The following is a 23,070-nucleotide window of genomic DNA, read 5'->3' as shown; positions in this document are numbered from 1 at the left end:
CGAAGGAGCCTAAAAGAGTTCACGTAAAAAATATGAAATCTACGTGTAATAATATTATGGGAAACACTATTGACGTGTACAATGAACATCAAAATGCATTGAGAAAGAATGATGCAATATGTAAAATATGCGATCGTCGAGAGATATAAAATTATCTAGAGCACTACTGCCTGACCGGGGCCCTTGATACCTAAGGACCTAGAGGGATGCGCTATATAAGAAAACCACCGTTGCGGCATCCTCTGAAATGAGGACGCGCTACGAAATGAATGGGCTTGTAACATTTAGCACAACATCTTTCAAGAAAGCGACGACTGCTTTGGTCTTAAAAAGGGGTTGTTTACCAAGAAACATAACCGGGTGCTGAGAGACGCAATGGCGGTATGCAAAAGGAAAATGTTTTCTCCTGTCTCTTTCGGCTTCCCGGCACTCCATGAAGAGGTGGAGGACGGTCAGCCGGTCGCCACATCTACCACTGGTTGGAGGCTCATTACCAGCCAAGAGAAATTTATGAGTGCCAAATGTGTGTCCTATTCATAGCTAGTAAATAGGACATGTGTTCTTCGTGCTTTCGTAGTTGGGTGCCAGAAACCTAACTCCGGCCTAATTAAGTGAAGCTTATTATTCGTTTCAGCGTCCCACAATCATTGCCAGTGGCTTCGCAGTTTGGTTCTTAGGCTAGACTGGTTAACCTCCCTGCCTTTCCCTCTTCATTTTTCCTTGTTTCCTTCCCAAATCATGCATGATTTGTAGAGCAGAGCAGTGGTGATGGAAAGGGACTCTGATGAACTTCTCGAAACATGCTTTCATTTCACTAGGCTTTGTTTTCTTGTGTGCTCCCATCAATTGTGTGCTCGCATGATTCCAGTACTCGTTTTACACTTTTGGTTTACAACTTGCGGAAAGCCTCGAGGCTTTGCTCTGGCTGCGTGACGTTCTTATGACATTTCTGCTGGCATGTAAGGTTGGGCTTACGGTATAGCGGTGCACACGTTGTAAAGGTCATCGTTTTTTCTGCATAGTCGGGGCCGTCTTAGTTTGTAGGTGCGCTCACAGATGTCTGTGCTATGTTTGGTAATTTTCGCACCCCAAGTCCACCTGGTAGTAAATTGCTTGAAAACACGCATATTTATTCGAGTTTACCATTCGATTTCTTAACTAATATGCTTAAAAAGGGTATTTCATCTCCATTCCTCTGTACTAGAATTCTGTAGAGTTTCTACAAAAATATGCTCTATGTGGGGCCGTCGAAATTCCTTACCTAAAGTGATAAAATATTAAAAAATCTTAAGTTATGAAACAGCGTGCTGCTTTCAGCACAGTGACGTGTGGAAGAAGCGCTTGGCAAAGTCGTTCAAATTCACTGACATACAGAGCGTGTTAATCCTCGGAACTAAGACAAAAACTGTCGCGGGCACCAAGGACCGATATTTAGCCAGAAAGGCTAGCAATGGTTTCTTTGTTTTACTGATGCCGTCGTGTATATTGTGTGAATGTAGAGAGTTTACCTCTCATTTTCAGGTATGAACTGCGTCACCAGCTTTTCCTGTATTTCCACGTACATACGTCAGCCTCATTCTTGCCCTTTAGTGATGGCATTTGATAGTGCAAGTGTCGCGGCAGCTCGGCGCGTGGTAAGGCTTTGTTTGCGGAGCTCATCGTAGCTCTGGCACAGTGTAATGACCTCGTCGATCGTTTGAGGATTTTTCGCCAAGAGCATTTGAAAGGCGTCATCCTCTATGCCCTTCATGACATCCTTGATCTTTTCGGAGTCGGGCATGGCGGGATTAATGCGCCGGCAAAAGTCAACTACGTCTTCAGTGTAGCTGGTGAAGTTTTCACCCTTTTGCTGAGCGCGGCCACGCAAGCGTTGTTCTGCGCGAAGCTTGCGTACAGCAGGGCGACCGAAGACTTCTTTGAAAGAATGGGTAAATGCTGTCCAGGTGGAAAGGTTGGATTCATGATTCCGGAACCAGAGATTCGCGACTCCAGAAACATAGAAGATGACGTTAGTCAGTTTAGCTTTGTCATCCCACTTGTTATGCGCACTCACGCGATCGTATGACGAGAGCCATTCCTCCACGTCATGGTCGTCGTTGGCGCTGAAGGCTGGAGGATCTCGTTGGCGTAGAGCACCGGAGCAGACGACAGGCGATGCCATGGGAGGATCGGGCTGCGCAGCGTCCTGAGGCATAGCAGAAACGGTAGGGAGCGTCCGGCTGCGGAGTTCCAGGTTCGGGAAGGGCCCAGCACCTCCACCAAATGTTAAGATGCGTTATAGTTCGATTGATTGGACGCTCAGATAGCAGAGCATGTAGCGAGAGGTAACACAGACACAAGGCTTCCAACCACACGTTGTCGTAATTTTTCTCGAAGCAATGCCTGCTGCGCGTTCTTCTGCAGTACATAGGAAATTTTTTCTAGATGTGACGAAAAACCCACCTTCTTTGTCAGCTGCTGCAAGACAAAGCCCATTGTTGGTGAGGAAGGAAAAAACCATTTCAACAGGAATAGCGTTTTCACGAGGAGAGTACGACCGGAGCCCATCCAATGTCTTAGACACGCAACGGTCACCCTTACATTACGGTGAATGCTTCGACACATCTCGCACCATAGTAAGAAGTTCCGCTGTAGTGTTCCTTCCCAGTGTGGCGAGGAGGAGGAGGAAGAGCGAGAGTCTGTGCGACGAAGTCGGGCAGCGACACACCTACGTCTGTGTGAACTTGCCTTGCTGTCTTAGGGGTAGAGGCCACACGCTAGTTGCGAAGATGAAACAATTCCTGTTGCCACCTCGTTTTAAGGGTGCTATCAATAAGTACGTTCAGCTCTCGTCGATTCTGGGCCTTAACTTGACGGCTCCCAGGTCCTCGATCCACTTGAATACTTAATGATTGACGATAAATCCTTTCCTGCCTCATCCATTTGGAACACAGGATTTTACACACTATTTTCCCATGCCCTGCAGACAGAAGAAATCCACCGAAGGCCGCAAGAACAACAGAAGGTAGCTGTGCGGTCCAGCTACAAATGTAGTAAGTCAAGATGCGTGCCTAACAGAGGGCGAAAGTTGTCATGGTGACAAGGATAGACGGGTGAAGGCAAACAGTTAGCGATGCCCGACAAACTAGAAATATACTGAAGCAAGGTTTGGGTATGGCCTAGCTGGTATTCCATTGTTTCAAACATCTTTTACAGTGCCTACAGGGACAAGGGACCAAAAGAACGACGAAAACAAGCGCTGACTACCAAGTGATTGTTATTTTGAGTGCCACACACGTATACTGAGATACCAAGATAAATGCGCCTCCATCAATGCATTAAACCGACATGATAATGCATTCAAAGGAACCATTACCGCCGCCTAAGATGAACGAGAGCGCATGTGCTGCCTCAGTAAAAGGAGTTCTTTATCTGTTAATGCAATTGATGGCTTACTAACTGAGTCACCTACAACAATCGCTGCTGCTTCGATGATAAGTCTGGTGCATTCATTAGAATGCCTGGCTAAGATAATGGTTTCATCAAAAAGCGGGACACAGCCGCATTGTCCGCAATGAACACCTAGAAACCATTCCCGCCCTTTGCGTCCTTTGTGCAACTGCAATTACATTAAACAAAAAATTTTCTCGAACGGAATTGGCGGCCTACACATCCAAGTACTACTGCTGGATAAAATGTTCGAATGCGGGAAGCAATTAAACAAACAGTGAAAGGGCTTTGCTGAACTATAATGTAGGTACAAGACTTCACTCCCACAATAATTCCACAATATCTGGCCTTTGTCAATAACGGTCAATGTATTGATAAGCAAAGATCACGCACAATCTTCACTCTTCTTGTGCAGTCACTTTTTGCGGTAACATGTAATCGAAACCTTTGCGCTTTCTCTTGAAACAAGACTGGTGAGCGCGCACGTTCTTGTACGGCAGAATAACGACTGCGGAAGTGCATCGACATGCGTTCAAACTAGGGGAAGGTGATTGAAGATAAGGGACCTGGTACCATTCTAGTACAGTGTCTACTGTCAAAAAGAAAAAAAAAGAGAAAGGAAACCCCCAGTATCGAGTTTGCGTTATGATTCGAGCTTTATTTCATTTGGACCCAGCATGATGCACCATTAGTTTCATGTGCTTTATCCTTGGGTAAATTTCATGACACAACTCCTTATTTGCCCGTTAACTATATGCACAAACCAGCCCAAATTATACCACAATAGAGGTTATTGACGCATCGCAGTGCACTGCTTTGCACAGCATTGCAACACTGTGGTTTTCTATCCCCAGTAGCAAACCATCTGATTGACCTCCCTGCCTTTCTTCTCCTTGCATTCTTTATCTCTTTGCATAAGATGCACTACCTTGGGGGAGACAAAGCGCGCTCCTCTTTTAAAATTCTATTATTTTTCAAGCAATTATTTTGCTGTTCCAGCAACTCGCGCACAAATGCGAAAATCAAACCGATTCTGTTTTGTTTTTGTGTGCTAAGACTTCGGAGGAGCGTGTTTTGTGTGCTAAGACTGCTAAGGAGCGGTAGACAAAGATGCCCATGTGTAGTCAGCCGGGTTTTATTGCTGCGTGTTGCAAAAAAAAATGTTACTTTACCGTAACTATGTCTTGATTTGTACTCAAGAGTGGAGGAAGGCCTCAAGGAAGAGAGATTGGTGCATCGGGAGCAAATGACAGAAGCGATGGATGGTTACGCTGCTTGAGTCTCGCCATGTTCGAATTGGCAAAGTTCCGCATTTGTCGCTGTGTGGTTCGCGCTTGTGTGCTCGTCATGTGTCGTCATAGTGCGGGGACACTTGCGCTCAATGTGTTTCACGCCATGTAGAAAACTTCACCCATGAAAGAAGCTGTCTTGGGTTCGGGTCTTTCAGAGCCTCCGGAAGTGTACATGCGGCCCACGTGACGTGGGTGCACAAGCTACCACTTCCGTCGCGTACGCTCGAAATTACGCCCAAGATCAAGACCTCCTTGACGCGTGCGATTCCTGCGCGTCTCCCCTCTCTAGACGCGTAGTACAGGCGCGCACGGCATCGCAGACGCGTGACGCGTAGCCAGGCGCGCACGATCAACCGCGTGTGGTTTGGCCTTAAGACCGTAGAAGTAACAATCTTGAAAAGACCGGCCATTCGCTTCCTCCACCTTTCTTGGCTGATGTCCCATGCGTTTGCTGCTGCTGTGCACAGATCTCTGCTGCGAATGGGGTGCTCTCATATGTCGCACGGCTCCATCACCTGCTAATTTGTTAGTGCATGACGTCGCCAACGCACACTGCTGATCTCGATAATGCTCTGGCGAGGAGGGGCATCTCGCAGCAGGAACACCCACCTCATACACTCCTCGGATAGTGCGTGTGTTGTTGCGCATACACCTTAACTGTAGCCAAATGAAGAATAAAAACATTAGCCAAGTTTTCAAAGTGTCGAATGCATCGAGATAACACATGCATGTAAAGTGTTTTCAGCAGCGCTTGCAGTAAATGCAGCGACACCTTTATTGTTGCACGTTCGTTGCAAACTGCGGCACAAATCTTCAAAATATTGTGTGTCACATGGTGCTGCTGTCTCTGGGCTGTTCGTTTTCTTGAAGTCTAGCCTGCTGCAGAAATAAAAAAAAAGACAGTACGTTTCAACTCAAAATATTATCAATCTACAGGGTGTCCCAGCTATATTTAGCCAGAGATAAAAGATATGCGAAATCCAATTATCAATCTACCGGGTGTCCCAGCTATATTTAGCCAGAGATAAGAGATATGCGAATTCCAAGTAGCCGGATAGGAGAAAAGTGATGCTATTTGCCTTTTCTTGGAGATACTCAAACCATCTTTTCATTCCGTTTCATTCGATAATTATTGCTAATTATATAATAAACTCAAATAATGTAAGTAGATGAAAAGTGTCAATGAAAAAACTGCAGCGCGACATGAAAAATGCCGCAGAGAGTTTTGTGTTGCTCAACATGTGCTACATAAGTGTGTTTTTCCGAGCGTGAAAGAAGCTCGCGAAAACATGCAATCTGCCTCGAGCGGCCAGTCACACGGTAATTTCTCATGTATTTGTGGGCTACTTTCACGCTCGAAAAAATCAGTTTTATGTAGCCCGTAATGGGCAACAGAAAGCGGTAACGGAAGTTTTTCATGTCACTCTGCAATTTTTTCAAGTGCACTGTTCATCTAATTATAATATTTTAGAAGTTCATGAATTATTTGAGAGTGCATTTCTAATCAGATGGAATTAAACAGTGATTAGCTTTGAGACTTGGCGTCTCAAAGCGACGGCAAGCAACTTACTTCGCTTCTATCCAGATACGTTGCATTCACATATTTTTAAACTGTGGCTAAAGCTAACTGGGAACCCTTGCAGATGTCTATATAGCGTTAGAGCAAAACGATCGCTTTAAAAGTGCGAACACTGCGGCTATAGAACAATGAGGCACACGCATTGTTTTTTAACGGTGTTTTAAAACGAACAGGTAAAGAATATCTTTATCGATGAAGAAATACTTGAAAGGCTAGATCTAATTTTGTCGCCAACAAATGTCGACAAAATAATTGAAAATATCTGTTATAAACAAGGACTCATCGCTACACCTTGCCAGTTTTTGTTAATCGTATAGGATGCAAAAACAGATTTGAATTTTCCAATACGGGATAATCTTGCAATGGACTGTCAGCGTGAATACGTTTAAACATTATTGCCATGTAATACGTGTTCGGAAATGAAACGAATAACTTCTCCACCAAAAGAAAACATCTCGCGCACAAGTAATTAAGATTTACGCTTTTAAAGAGTCTGATGCAAATTGGAAATCACATTATACGGCTTGAGCACATGCCGCTTTTTTAAATACGTACCTTGAACTCGACGGCGCAGCAACGAGCCTAGAAGTAGCGAACATATCACCCATTTTAGGCTATGGCAATAGTGGCTTGCTTGTTTCTTGTATTTTATGTAATATGGTTGTAACATGCTATGTTTCGGAAGTAAATTCTCGCCTGCCAAACTTAGTTTTGGCCATCTTCGCGCCTGAAAAGACTACGCCAGTATGACATTTTGAGGCAGCTCATGGCGCAAGTATCGAATTCCGAAATGGCTTTCGTTTTAAAAAGGTACACCAAAATAGATGGTCATTTTCTGCTTCGCAATTTTTTAACTAGCCTAGCCTAATTATAGCGCAATTTCGACTGCCACACCAACCATACGTCAGTTAACCGGTCAGCTGCCAGTGTAAAAAAGCAGAGCACAATTTTTTAATATAAATAAAAACAAACAGTTTCTTTTTCTTAGTATTCCATTTTGCTCAGAAAGGTCTGCCAAAGCAACAGCGCTGTAGCCATATTTTTCAAAGGCTTCGTGATGCCACTGGTCTATACATTGTCAAAATCGGAAAAGTACTGGACATAGCATGCGCAACAGTGTGCGCCACCTAATTTCTTCTATCATGCTTGCTTCGCGAAGCTAATTTTTAAGTTTAATTTTCATAAGACAATGTCGTAGTATGTGCATAAAATACATAGCATATGTAAATAATTTATATAGGGTTACATCAAAAATGAACCCAAGTGTACTTCATATAGTACGCTGAGTCTATGCGGTTCGCTAGAAGGGTATGCTTGTGTTTAAAGCTGATATGATCCTTTCGGTTCAGATATTTTGGAAAAGTATATTTGTCTGGAAAAATTGACAGTTGGTTCTAAAAACAGGGCCATTAGAAAAGTTTCACCAACATTGGCATTTTCTTTCCGCATTTCTTACATGAGTTCGTTTAGTGTGAAATAGAAGGCTTAGGAAATTTCAGCAAGCTTGTGCCCGATCTGAGTTTGGTATAATGAACCACGCGCATAAGCTTGGTGCTTCATTAAGGTAAGACACCAGGTGAAGTTTCTGTAATAGCGGGTCAGTGATTTAAAACTCGGCGTATGTTACAGAGGTAAAATGTATGCTTTCTTTGTAAATTTCGCCGAATAATATGTAAATGCATACCTGATGTCACCGGTATTACCCGTGGCACTGTAAAAAAAAACAACTGAATGATTCTCTCGTTTTAAAGTAACTTCGTCAATATGTTCACTGATAAGTCCAGAAGCGAAAGTTTCTCTGTGAAGTGTGTCAACCTAAACGTGCAATATGAGCATAGTGGAATATGGAATAATTCTAAGTTGATGAAATAGATTGAAGGAAGTCCATGTGCAGAGAAATGTAAATAAATTCATTTTCAGTGCGCTATACAATAGCGTCTGGCATTCTCCGTTTTTGTTTCTAAACGTCTGGCACAATTTCTCAGTTGTCATTTATGTTTGGGTATAATCCGTTACCATATGATATCAAGTGAAATTTTACTGTGTTTTTTAAAGTGTACAATTTTGCGTGTCAACATTGCTCAATTACTTTCTGTGGCAGTGTGGTTCCACTAATTTTGTTTATGTGGTAATACTCTGTATGATTATTGATATTTCTGCTCAATAATTTAAAAGAAGCGGTGCAGCAAGGGTACAGCCGCATTGAACGACGTAACCATAGGCGTCGATTCCGGCTGAGTGCTTTGATAATTAACCTTAGAACGAAACTCAAAGTAGCAGTTTCGCCCCAAAGAGAAGCATCGATTACGACCGCAAATAAGCGGATAAATTATAGGAAGTAATAATAGTAGTTTCATCGGCAGTGCAAACTTGTAAACATTCGCATACTAACTAAACTACCAATCACGGTGTCACCCACGCACACGTAAACGTGAACACATCTTGCTCGATCAGTGCGACAACTCGCTGTGAAAAGGTTGAAGTGAGAAATCGTGGCCACTGCAGCAGTGAGCGAATTGACCTCAGTGCTTTCTCTCGTTTATACGTGAGAGAAACGTCGAAAGTAGAGCCCATAGGAAGCTACTGGAACTACGTGCACTCCGGAAACGTTGCCGATCGCTTTGGAGACCCACTCCGGCGCGTACTTTGGCCGTGTCCCAGATCGCGCTCAACATGTGGTGCCCACACGGCCGTGCCCTAACTAGCAGCCAACGGAGAAGAATGCAACCGATCCCTCACTATTCAAAAGACTAGCGCAAAATAGCAGGGACAAAGACAGAGCCGACGACAGGATGAGCGCTAAACATAAACTGTCGTCTTCTGTGTCTTTGTCCCTGCCATTTTGCGCTAGTCTTTTGAATAATGATGACACACCAACTAGCCCAGCTTTCTGCCTTAACCGATCCCTCGCCACACACCCTTGCCCTACGAGCTATAGAAGAGGGTGCGCTTCCGCCTCGCCTCCCTAGCTCGCACCCGCGAGATTGCGCCGCGTTTGCGCAATGAGCCATGCACGCTTTCACTCCCACGTACACAGCATACGGCACGAGGCGACAATTTTATCAGCGTTGAACTTTATACAAAACCTCACGGCGACGGCAACGGCAGAAATGCGCCTAGAGTGTCTATATAACTGATACTGCAACAGATACTTTATTTGCCCTAATATGCACGTAGACGAATCGAGCGAATAGTACACAAGAACAATGAGTATGCACATCCAACCGCACCATCCAGTGGCACTATATAACATTGAATCTGTTCAGTTCATACATTACTGTATCCGCACCGCGAAGAATAAAGTGACCTATGTGAGACCACCAAGGCGCCCTCTGCTTGCTCCAGCTACACATTCCGCTTCGTCTTCTCGGCGCTGACGAAGAGCAAAATACACACGCGTCTAAGTAAAGCAAACCCTGATTTCGTAAGATGCTTAAATATTATCTCGACGTTGCTAACTTTATTGCATCTGGGGCGAATTGTGTCCCAGATGCAAGCTGAACGCTGCCTTCGCCCTCTACTCATAAGCTTTCATTTCGGCTATGTGGTTCAAACCGAGTTCTGAAAGAACAAAAATAGGCGCCCGATTTTTGTTCTTGCCTTTTTTTATGATGCCGAAATGTTGTACCCGTTTTTGAAATAGTGATATTGAAAATAATTACGCCAATTGTAGAGGTGTCTATACGCCTACTTTCTGTTGGAAATCAGATGAGCTAGGATTCACCTGTATAATTAAATAGTACATCTTAACGTTGTCTATGTCACTTACACACAGAGCAACAATTGAGGGTGACTCAAGCTTAATAAATTCGAGCATGAAGTGACTGCGCTGTCCAAAGAGTCTTGAACTCGACCGACAAGCGTATACTGATTGCACGCAAGAAGAGTTGCAAGTGCAGACGACGCACTTTTTGTAGCAGTATGGATCCAAAAAATGGCGATATTAGTAAAGTTAAGTAGATATGGTGTTGTGCTGCTGAGCACGAAGTCACGGGATGGAATTCCAGCCAGGGCGTCCGCATTTCGATGGGGGCGAAATGCGAAAACACCCGTGTACACCCATGTTAAAGGTCCCCAGGTGGTCGAAATTTCCAGAATCCTCCACTACGGCGTGCTTCATAATCAGAAAGTGTTTTTGGTACGCAAAACGCCATATTTTAAAGAAAATGTTAGGTAGTTCGAGAGTACACTGCTATTTAGAAAGCGAAAAAAATACGTATCGAAGATAATGGAAATTTTCAAACTTACGTTTCACTACAGCAGGCCGTCTGTATACTGCAAATGTCAGACAAGACAATCTGATCATTTTCCTCGGCAAAATATGTCACTCATGTTATCTTTCGTCTATTCTTAAGGAAAGTCTGTATTGCCAAACCACAAGAATGAGGTTTTAGAGGGCAATATAATAAACAAACAGGTATAGAATTCAAAAAGACGGCAGCTCACAGAAACACAGAGGCTTCCAGTACAAACTGTAGTCATAAAAAAAAGTGTCGATGGAGCGAACATCCTACAATGAGGACTGCTTCTTCTCAGTACCCAGTAACTCCTACATGGCAGCGTATGTACGTACAACTCGATCTTCCTAGCTTTAATAAGGAAAACAATGTAACATAAGCTGGCGTACCGGTAACTCTTTAGTTGCCCATTTGCTCTCTAATAGGGTGTTCGTGTGCGAAGATTTGCGACTTCCCGAAAGTACTTATTGTCCAATGCACATAGCCGAGTAAATATTTTGTTATGTTTACCCAGTGTAACTAATGTCCTAATTACTTCTCAAAGCCAAAACAACTAGAAAGTCTCTATTTTTGTTAGGCGATCATACGGCCACGCTGAAAGACTTGATATTGCAGCGCAAGAAAGCTCCAAAAGATGGACTGACGGCTACAAACAGAGGTGAAAGAAAAACGGCGCTACCCTCACAACTGTCTTTTTTTTTTTGTAGGCGCAATGCTCGCTACATGTCTAGCCCGCACACACACTCGACACTAGGGCGCAGCAAAGAGCAAATGACATACCTTCTTCTTAGAGACATACGCATCAATTTAATTTGCGTATCATAAAACGAAACAGACGTTTGACTAGCACAAGCTTGACCACTGATATGAACATGATAAAGCAGTTGCCACGCGATGTGATCTCTACTGCTACTCGGGCAGTCTCAGAAAAATGTGGATCACAGCAATGCGCAGAAGGATGTCCGCTCTCACCTTTTTTTCATTGTTCACATGATCTTCCATTCAATAGGTCACACTACTGCCGGACTGTCCGGCGCATTATTAAACTCAATTAGCGTTACCTGGTAGAACACTGCGCCGGAAGAGTGCACGCAGCGTTTAGCGTACTTACAGTTACATGTTTGCGCAGCACATCCATTTATTCGAGGGCATAGACAAGATAGCTTCTTCGTAGCGAAAAACGCAACAGGTAACCCCTAGCTTTTCGCCGCCTTCCAATGGTTGTGGTTCATCTTGGTGTAACACAGCACCGCCTGCGGCTTTTTTGGCAACCCTGCTTGTATCTCAAGCCCACCTTGACATTATGCCTCATAGGGAAGGTTTCTGCAACATGGGCGATAGCCGAACGAGGTGTGACTCTTTGTTTTTGACGTTTTCGCGCTACAATGTCGTGCGTCCTTCAGCAAGTACCGACTTGCCCAAGAAAAACGTTATTGAGTAGTCTATTGACACAAGTACCTGTTTTATGTTACGCCGGTGACCGCTATCCACCGGCTAACGAATTTTAAACGTTATCGCTCAGTGCAAGACGCGCCTGCATGATTTGGAACCTACTCCAGTGTTATCGATGATTCTGTCAGTTGTCTACGCTCTCGATGAACAATAAATCATCTGATTCCATGTGCGACATGGATTGCGCAGTAGGATCTGGAAAGCACTCGAGTGCCAGTGATTATCCTATAACTTTCGAAGAGTAATACATAAAAGCTCATGCGCTTAACCCAGAGATCACATTTTCAGGATCGTTGACACTGCTTGCCGCTATCGAAGTGCTCGTGGACTACGTGTCTTCATGTGCACAAGTTCGCCCAACAATGAGTCAAACTTGTAACACAGCATTGACACTGCGTCATGCATCACCGCCACTAGAGCGTGAATACTACACCACAAAAAGCTCAACCGCACTCACATATCTGTTTGACTACTACGCAGCTTTTGGGGCAAATATTGCTAGAATAAATTTTCAAACTACCATCCTAGCTACGTAAATCTTTCCCATTATACAACACGTAGAAATGAATCTCCACGTTTAGAAAGTGCGGGTTTTGAAAAGTTGGTTATGCCGTAGAAATTTAATATATCTTTCTTTTGTGTAAATTATATTCCTAAAACACTTACGTATAGTACGAATGCCACCTGGTGGTACTGAAAATGAAAGGCAAAAAATACCCTTATTCAATCATGAATGAGAAGAAAATAGGTTAATCGGGCAGCTCGATTTTTTTCATAATTTCATAAGAAGCCAACAAACAAAGACACCAAGGAAAATACAGCGAAAAATAATTGTGCTTAGTAATTGAATTAAAGAAATAATAAATAGTGGAAATGAAAGTGGATGAAACAAGTTGCCGAGGCGGGGAACAATCCCATGTCTACATATTACACGTTCGATGCTCTATCAATTGAGGTACCGGGGCCCCGTCTTACCATCCACTTTCTTGAATATCTATGTTTTGCATAAGAACCTTGGGAGTGTTAGCCAGCGCCACCACTCACCAACCTTGGCAGCGGATGTGGAACATCCTCTCTGCCGAAGGCATCACGAGTACGTGATCTTAATGGCTGAAGACAACTAGTCAATAAACCCGCCTTGTGCTACCTGAAGGCATTAATCTTGCCGTGTTCAGGACCTTCGTTATGCAATGAAAAAGATGAAAGGGGGTTATCCGAGGGGCCCCATTTTTCGAGCCCCTCGGATAACACAACACAAATAGTAGCGTATTGAAATTCTACATACGTTCAGTTGCATTGCTTCCCGGGCTGCAGGACACCGAGAGCAGCAACCAACAAAGCAATGATATTGGAACCATAATCGCCATGGCTGCTGGGACATTCAGTCGTTGCTGCGTCTTTATATACGCTGTGCTATTTCTCCATGTATTTACAGGCTGTCCGATCCGACGGCGGACTACAGGTATGTTGGAAGCTTAAAATGCTCCTTAAATTATAGAGAAATGAGTCGCTATAGGTTTCACCACGAAATTGGCGACAATAGTGGAATGCCTGTATATTTTCGTCCCGTACCATACACCTGCCACAATAAAAAAATCTCATTGTTCTCTACAGAGCAAATAAAGAAAACGCGAAAATGTAAGTCAGGTGATGGAGCCGGTGTTGACATCAGCGAGCTATTATTAAATGTACGTTCAGATGAGTGCTGTAAAGAACACCATTGTGCTCCTTCTGGCTCTAAAAAAAGGAAATGGAAACGCAAGTACTGTGCGTGTGTGTTAATAGCAGAACATCTGATCCTTCCAGCATGACTTTTTGTTTAAAGGGACGATTTTGTTATTTCATTTCCTTTGCAATCCTTCGGGAGTTGTTTGAGCTAGCTTTGTGTGAAAAATCATATGCGAATTTCTGTACAAGTGCTTCGCTGAGCTTAACAGAAACTATTTTTTTTTGTTCGCAGCTCTGCAGTGCAATGAAGTATTCTACTGAATTTACTATTTCACTAAAAGAAGTACAAGTACTTTAGGGAAGAATCCGCATAGACCAATGGGCCTGTATCTTTTGTTGCTTTCGGTTAATTTCGACACAAGCACTTCCTTTTATTTTGTCGGTATTAGGACCCGTACTGCAGAACATCAGTAACGTTCCAGCATAGTTATGCTAATTATGCACACGAGCCTTTTACGCAACTATAGCACTTGCCGCTTAAGAGGTGAATTGGTACACGTAGTGGTGTAAGGCGTTATGAATCGCCTGAAAATGAGCAATCAAGAAAATGGGCAAGTGCCACACGGTTGATGTTTCGTTACACACTCCTCTATCATGAATAGCTATGCAGATGCAGTGTTGTACGACATGCCGTACACAAAGATGTGCTATTACAACTCACTGGAGCTAACAGCAGCATCAAATTTGCAGGCAATATTCTAAAATTTGGTCAGCAGACGGATCACCGTAGGTGTCTTTGAGCGACCTCGAAATTCATTGTTATATTTCGTAAACGAAACGGACGATGAGGATCACTTTCTTGAATTACGGTACAGTTTTTTGGCTGAGTATTTTCTTGGAGACTTTATTTACGTGGTGTTACATGGGGTAAAGAGCCGTCTTTTATTATCTATGCGACCCGACTTGCTTCATATTTCGTGGTTGCGTGCGCTGTTTTTTTAAGCTGACTCCGCTCGTTGGAGAAGGTGATAATTATACGCACAATGTTTTCAACGCCACTGATAACGTGTTTACAGCGCACGCCGAGCTTTTTCATGCGAGAATATTACTTGGCTCATTGTGCGACCCCGCCGTCATCACAACGCCGTTGCAGAAAGTCGTGAGAGAAAGAACTCCCCACATATGAAGTCACTTCATACAACTTTAAAAAATAAACGTAGTGGCGGCTGTGAGTACTGCATCCTCTGCCCCACCAACAGTGATACTTCTCCGTAGCTCCACACACTAACCAGTGCACAACCGCTCCAATGAGCCGCTGTTTGCAACAGGTGACAGTGGCCAATATACTTGAGGCTCTTCATGTAGCTGTGTTCTGCTGGGCGGGTGATTCACAAGATGGCAGAGCGAGAGAACTAAGAATCACTAGAGATGTGTGGCACGACCAATTGAAGATCTTCTCCGGCCATCAAGAAGGAAACAAACCAATTGCTATCAAGGAAAAAAATGAAACATAGCTCCTAGGAAAGCGCGTAATTGCATTTGCGCAGAGCCCATCTCTCGCTGAAACGATATCATTTGTGTGGGCAAGATGGGGGTGGGAGATGATGAGGGGGGGGGGGCAGCTCCACAATAGCTCTTTGCTGTCGTCTAGGCCAGGCTCAGCGAGATTCCTGGACCACCAACCACCCACATGGTGTGAGTCGCCAAGGCTGCATAACTATTCGAGAACTCGACTACATCAGATGCATCTGCTAGCGCTCGCAGCAGTATGCGCAGCTTAGAGGCCAAACAGGACCCGTCGACGTCAGTACCGGTTGCTTTCAAGGCTTCATGTTTGAAGGGGAGGCGTTAACAGAGGACAGATCGCCCAGAAAAATGCTTGTTCGGCGTCCCGTAAGAGAAAATTGATGTGAACGACTTTCAGTCACATTGCAATGTCGGCGCAGAAAAAAAAACCAGCGTGAGTCTTGGGAAAATGCTATTCAAGAAAACTGGTACCTCACGGGATAGGATAAGATACTCTGTTAGTTAAGCTACCTACCCTGCTTGTGTTTTACACTTCCCAAAAGAATTCCTGAATATGCATAGACCAATATTGCAGTAGAGCCTCAGGGGACTTCTCTGCAACCTCGAGCATGTCAAATATCTTGGTATGCCACACGTAGCATACCAGGCGAGAGAGGCATTCTTAGATGATATGCACGGTTTCGCAATGACTTAGCTATGTGTTATCATTGTTGCGTATTTGTGTATTTATCATATCCATTATTGCATAGTATTAAATTACGAACGGCCTTGTACGCGTTATCTCAATATAGCTACATTCACGAAACACCTGAAAGATACCATAATACAAAGTTACAAATCTCCGAACCAATTTCTTTCGCATTGCTTGGAAACAATACATTTCACAATTCATCATCAAGCAGCGCTACAGGGAGTAATGCAAACGATTCGTCGATCAAAAAACTCCAATTCTACTAGCTGTATTTCTTGCATAAAGTGTCGACCAGCGTGAGACTATAAAAATGCATATGCCCCTTTTGTGTGATTCCTTGCAGTCTCGCGTCCATTGCACCAAATCACGCTGTTGACTCAGGATGCTGAGTTAAATTTGATCCATAGAGCTAAGTTGGTCGCTATAGATCACATGTTGATCTTGAGCGTCGAAAACCCGATTCAACGGCTCGGATTTTCCATTCTGAATCCACATAAGGAAAACAAACATTCGGCACAGGTGATCATACTGGTTGTTGTAGCGCACACGTGACACAGGCTGGTTACTGAAGCCATGGTCAACTTTCTGTACCTTTCTGTGACAAACGATGTCACCGTCCTGTGGTGGCCACTCATTTACACAGTAATTTTAGAGAAAAAGAAAATTAGCTGGTGTTTTGCTACTATTGCTACTAATTTGTGCCTGAATCTGCACCTCGGTTGCGGAGAAAGGCAGAGCGATCTGCCACCGATGCGCAGATTCAATCCGCGCCTCGATGATGATTTGTATGGGTCGATCCAACCCGATCACTCCAGATGAACCGATTAAATCCGCATTCAGCACCACAGGGCTAAAATGAAATTCCACTTTGACCAGTGAAAACTCATCGAATAGGCATTCACACACAAACTAAATTTTGAAAACCACTCCTTTATTTCGTGGAAGAAAGCTTTGCACGAAGACATATGTGTGGTGAAGCACACTGCAGTTTCCAAGGCTGCTCTACAAGCGCTGTTTTACCACGAGCAGGCCCGTCATCAAATAGTTACACCGCTTCCGTTTTTGGCTCCTCACGTCTTACACGAGCTAAACCATTAGAAACAAGCTAGATAAACTCAAGCGTCGGTAAAAAGAAGCCAGTGAAGTCATTTCACTACATTGCAGCGAATAATGTCATTCTCGGACATACATGTGACTATTCTCAAGTTCACTACTTTGTTCGGCCGGGTTGGATCCACAGCGGATAGTGCTTTATTTACCCTGAAAATCACATCGCCACCGCAGCTTCCGAAAGAAATATTTTAGTTGATTTCGTCCGTGTAAAAACGGCACACACGTGGTCATTTCTACTGCAGCCACACAGTGTATGGCTTGCGGCACCTTTTGCCGTCATCCCCGTTGTGGCCAGCAGACGTCTGCGTTGACATTTTTGCAGTTTAGCTTTGGGCGTCCAAATGCGATCCCCAATGCTTTTCGGTATGTAATTTTGGTAGTTTGGCCTCCACCGCTTCGCCTTTTTGCGCTATTGTATATGTAGCCTCGTCACTAACAATACGTGTTAAGCTACCCACGGAACTATACCAATGGTTCCGTGTACCAGCCTCTCCTTTTCACGCCTCGACACCGGAAATAATTGCCCAGACAAGAATCAACAGTTAGTGAAATGCCTCAGTGCTGATATTAGGGGTTTATGGAATGATGCGAAAATTATCCTATTAGGTTACATGAATGCCCGCGTACAGGATTTAGTTGGTTATACCGACAACAACGGGAACTCAATGCTCGATCTTTGTAACATAACCTCGTTATTGTGAATACAGGACCTGAGTGAGATGGGTGGACCATGTGGGAAGTGGGAGACCGGCCGTCGAACTTTGAACACTTTGTAATGGCAGAAGGAATTCATGATAAGTTGAGAGGAAACTTCATCGACGATGAAGGGTATAGCAGCATAGGGAGGGAGCACGAACGCTTTATTTCGAATATGGGATATATAATGGGCTAAGTCAATAAGGAGTCAAGAGCAGGCAGTCCAAATTCGAACGCTGAACAAATAACAAATATACTCACAATAGGTGAGAACGGAGTAGGCGAATGGCCAACGAGAGTGAGAATATATTGAGTTACTAAGTGCAGTACGGCAAAAATACCGAAATAAAAGCAGCATGCTCGTTGGAAAAGAAAAAAGTCCGCAGAGGAGCTATTCTGTAAGAGTTCACCTAATTGACATGCCCATTTCGTCTGCTGCTGAAGTCCTGATTGGCTGTGGTGCCTCGGTGCTGTGGATACGCAGTTCAGCCCAGCCAATCAGAACTTACACAGAAGACAAGATGGACATGTCCACTAGGTGGACTCTCACATAAAACATCCCCAGATACCACGCCCGGTGGGAACCGATGGTACACAAAATAGTGAGCTTGTAGCCTACTAAGTAAACGAACCGACCATGAGGGCACCAAGACATAGGCGGCTGTTTCATGGACTACATGACACACAATTCGTAATATTCATGTCATCACCGATGATTAAGTTTGTCATATATTCTTGTCATACTATACCACTTTTCGTACATACCTAGTCAAGTAAACGACCACGAGAGCACCAAGACGTAGCCGGCTGGATAGATACAAAGATATTGCCAATGTTGCCAATGTTCGCCAAAACATATTTCGCATTTAAATGAAACCAAAAAGCTGATGGAACAGGGTGATACCAGAAGCCATTGCCACAGGACTGAAGGCTTCATAAGAGCACAGAAGTCAATAAAAAGCGCAGTTGCTGCCTGAAGAAGTAGCCAAAAAATTGGATATATACCAGGAGAAAAAAATGTATGGCTGAAAGACAGGTTAAAGTAAAGATAAAAGGTAAAAGTGAAGGTTCCTTGTCAGAAATACGTGAGAAAAAGAAGGCCTCGCCTAGTATATTTTGGAAGCGTATAAAGTCATTAGGCAGGAACTCTCCCAAAATACATCCTTTACTTGACCATGGTAGAAACAAGCTAGAAAGGGACGAGGCATTAATTTACATCCAAAAATTAACAGCCCTACATTTCCGAGGCAATAACATGGTGGCATATAAGGAAAAAAGTGCATGAAGGGAACTACATTCAAAATGAGCTGGCGCCGACAAATTTAAACCGGAAGCAAGCCATAGAGAAAATTTCTAAACGCACATGCACAGGGCTATACGAGGTTTCCGTTAGGCTGATTAATGAACTATTGCGGAAAGGTAAGGAAGCTCTACTGAAGGCAGTATAAAAAAAAAACCTTAGAGTGTAGATGAAAGCCAGCCAGTTGGTGACAAGGTATAAATAATTAAATTTATCAAAATCAGGTGCAAAAGGTAGAATTCACTCATATAGACCACTGACCATTACATCAGTACCACAGAGGTAAGCAATGCAGGTGAATAAATTAAAGCTGCAAGGGTGGGCAGAGAATTAGGGCATATTGCGGAAACCTCAGAATGTCTTCAGTATAGATAGGCGCCTACAGGATAACTTGTTTGTGCTTACTCTGTGTACTGAAAAATTCAGAGTAGAAAACATGCTAAATGTGGCTTTCTTGGATATTACCGGAGCTCATGGCAGTGTAAACAGCAACATGTTACGCAATACTCAGAAAGGGGAACATACAGGGAAAGACCATATAGAGCTTTCGAGGCAGACTTTTTAACAAATGCTGATTACGTTGGATGAGAAAGGTTGAGAAGCGAGGACAATGTTTATATCATCAAGGAACTGAGAGAGGGGTGCCCTCAATCCGCGCTTCTGTCTATGATGTACATGGTAGGAATAAAACGGGCGCTACAAGGAAGGATTATCGGTTTTAATCTGTCATACAAACAGGTAGGTACAATAGCGGAGCAGTAGGTTCCAGGTTTGCTTTATGCGGACGAGATTGTGTTGATGGCTAACAAGCAAAATTATATGCAATATCTGGCTCATATCTGTAGATAGGAAGGCGGAAATTTAGGTCTAAAATTTAGCGCTAAACAGACAGCTGGTGTGGAATCTAATGAAAACAGTGAACAGACAGTACCAATCAGGGGCCAGAGAATACCTCGGCTAAATGAATAGAAATTGCTTGGCATATGGATAAACGAAGGTCATTGATATGCGAAAGCACAGAAAAAAGCAATAACACCAAGGGGAAGAGAAGCACGGCAATAATGAAGAACAGAGGGCTGTGAGGGAAAAATAGCTACGGGGTGCTTCGGGGTATGTGGAAAGGTGTACTGGTTCCAGGATTTATATATAAAAATGCGGTTTCTTGATTGAAGTCGGAGGCTCAATCAGGACTCGATGTCAGCCAAAGTTCAGTGTGATGCCTCGCATTGGGTGCTGAAGGGAAAAGTACAAACAAAGCTGCTCAGGGTGCAGAAGAGTACGCATTGGGCCGGTTCGTTGATGATTACGAGCAGTAAAGAGCGCTAAACAGCAGGACAAGGAGAGGGACACCGACAACATAGAGCAACAACACAGGCAGTGTTGTCTGTGTCCCTCTCCTTGTCCTGTTGTTTAGCACTGTTTGTTTCTCGTGCTCAGGGTGATATGGGCTGGACAAGAATTAACGTGAGGGAAACTCAGAGTATATCCTGAGTGGCTAGATGTGATGGAAAATGTACTGGGCATGATGGAGAACATGTTGGGTATGATGGAATTTATCGTGCATATACAGGGTGGATGGTGGGTACAATGGTAGATGGTGGGATACATATTGGGTGGCTTCCCTCAACGATGGGTATGCTGACTGCATGGTGGGTACAAGGTTTATCCAAACAGGTCGCGAAGCTTCGGGCGAAAAGCGGTTCAGTACAAGTTGTCACCGACATCAGCAAGCCGGGTTACGGGAGCAGCGATTGAAGCGCGACTATGTTTGGAGGGAACAAACATTGGGTAAGGAAAAAGCCATTTTTTTAATTCAAGCGAGACACAGTTAGATTCATTCAACGAAAATGAAATTCCTGGTCAATCTTATATATTCGTAACGAGCTAAGTAAATACGAGTTACAAGTTGCAGGTTACAAGTAAATACAATAACATTATTGTTAATAAATACATTTCTTTTCAGAGCCCATCGTTACACGGGGCGTTGACACCACTATCACTCGCCTTGCAATGCACGTCTTGAAATGTGCAGAAAGGCGCGCTCGTAAAGTTCACCTGTTTAAATACGCCCCCCTCACACACCCGCCGCGGTTGTTCTGCGGCTATGGTGTTAGGCGGCTGAGCACGAGGTCGCGGGATCGAATCCCGGCCACGGCGGCCGCATTTCGATGGGGGCGCAATGCTAAAACACCCGTGTACTTAGATTTAGGTGCACGTTAAAGAACCCCAGGTGGTCGAAATTTCCGGAGTCCTCCACTACGGCGTGCCTCATAATGAGGAAGTGGTTTTGGCACGTAAAACCCCATAATTTAAATTTTTTCTAACGCCCCCCTCACACGTTGTGCTTATTTGCTTGTTGATGTTTGTGACGCGGGTAGCTTCATGGCTTCTTGACCTGTTAAGTCGAAAGTAGTGAGGTACGAACGCCAGATAATTGTGTAGTTCTTTTTGTGTGACTACACTGGCCAACGGACTTGACAACCGACGATAGGATCAGCACTCTACACCTAAACTATTCGTCGGCCTCCAAGGAAAGTATGCTCTGTGCAGAGGTGCGATTTCAACAACCGTACGGTTGGTCTTTTGCTGCATCGATTTCCACGCTGAAAGCTTGAAACGCCCATGAAGTCGAATGGTGGCGCATTTGAATAAATAGCTTCAAAGCAGGCCAACAAAACAAATTTCCCGCCTTCGAAAAAGGAAATGACGTCACTTCTGCTTTTAACGGATATGGCGCCACATTATTTTTGCTTCCGCCGGAAGCGTTCCCTCCACATGCAGATGAAGCTAAGCCCCATGAACCGCCTATGAACCGCCATGTATTTAACCTATGGTGTTTTTATGGAAGCTTCGCTACCAGCTATATTTAACTTGGTGGGTATGCTCAGTGGATGGTGGGATACAAACTGGATGACCTGCTAAATGATGGATGAATGATAAATTTGCTGGTTGGACGATGAGTGCGCTGGTGGATGGCGGCACACCTACTGGTTATTGTGTAAATGATCCTTGAATAAGGATAATTTACTCAGGTCTCAATGATGGGTATGCCGACTGAATGGTGGGTCTCCTGGGTGGATGGTGGGGTACAAACTGGGTGATCCGTGTAAATGGTTTGTGAATGATGAATATAATGGTTGAACGACGGTAGGATAATCTCAGAGGACGGTGGGAGAGACAGTGTGTTATTGTGTAAATGATCCTTGAATAATGTCCATGCTGGGTGAATGGTGGGCGTACTAGTTGGATGGTGGGATGCACAGTGGGAGGACAATTGGTGGACGTATGCGACAGTGAGAACATATTTGGTGGCTTATGAAATAGCAGTCACCGTAATGATAACTCTCCAAAATGACACTAATTGTTGAGTACAACTTTTGGGAGACGCTTGTAAACAATGTAAGAAATTCACGGAAAATATAAATCGAGGTATCAAATTTATACGCTTTCGATGCTCAGATGGGGACAGTTTACAAAGCTGCAATATCTATACTAGGTGCAGAGCTGCGAATTTCTAAGCTTCGTGCTTCTGTTTATTTCAAGCTTACCAATTATTTAAAATTCTTTGAGGACGTCAAAAGCTAATTCAAAGTTCTACTTCTGACATTCACTTTAAACTAACATCATCTTTAATATGCACTATATTCCAACAAAAACGGCCCAGTGGTTATCTCCGGAAAGCGTTTCTACGTTTTACATATATTTGAATAGGCGACATCGGACTTAGGCCCGAGCTAAAGCTCCCGCGAAGTGATTCCGACAATTATCCTAGCCCTTTGACTCAGCAGCGTTAAGAATATCCAGGAAAAGACAAAAATACAGTGCCAGCTTTTCGGAATGCCTCTGAAAAATCTGGAATCAATTAGCGCGGCGTTTGCCTCACCGCGTCCTACGGTTCCTTGTATGACAAGTAATTTTCAGCCGACCAGCGGCCAGTCTTTATGAAAAATACTGATAACCCCTGGTAGGACATGTATTGTTGTGAAGTTGAATGCGCAAGGATAGCTGCTATTCTTCCGCTTTTCTTTCGCTGACGCCATCAAACCTCACCGCGGGAAGTTAGAAATGTTTAACGTCACTAAGCC

The 23,070-nt window shown here is 43.9% G+C and overlaps 1 protein-coding gene across 1 annotated transcript in view; it reads right to left on the bottom strand.

Moving 5' to 3' along the window:
- Window positions 1-5,486: 5,486 nt before the first annotated feature.
- The window catches only part of LOC135914846 (uncharacterized), a 33,936-nt gene continuing 16,352 nt past the window's right edge, over window positions 5,487-23,070 (bottom strand). The window contains exons 5-9 of the mRNA XM_070527336.1: window positions 12,657-12,683; window positions 10,549-10,575; window positions 7,985-8,011; window positions 6,856-6,882; window positions 5,487-5,600 (exon numbers count right to left, since the gene is read on the bottom strand). Coding sequence (XP_070383437.1) covers window positions 5,593-5,600; window positions 6,856-6,882; window positions 7,985-8,011; window positions 10,549-10,575; window positions 12,657-12,683 — 116 coding nt within the window. The 3' untranslated portion in view covers window positions 5,487-5,592. The remainder of the gene's footprint in view (window positions 5,601-6,855; window positions 6,883-7,984; window positions 8,012-10,548; window positions 10,576-12,656; window positions 12,684-23,070) is intronic.

This window comes from Dermacentor albipictus, chromosome 10, assembly GCF_038994185.2.
Source record: "Dermacentor albipictus isolate Rhodes 1998 colony chromosome 10, USDA_Dalb.pri_finalv2, whole genome shotgun sequence".
NCBI classification, from domain to species: Eukaryota; Metazoa; Arthropoda; class Arachnida; order Ixodida; family Ixodidae; genus Dermacentor; species Dermacentor albipictus.
The sequence above is the reverse complement of the archived record's forward strand: the minus strand, read 5'-3'. Positions and strand labels throughout refer to the sequence as shown.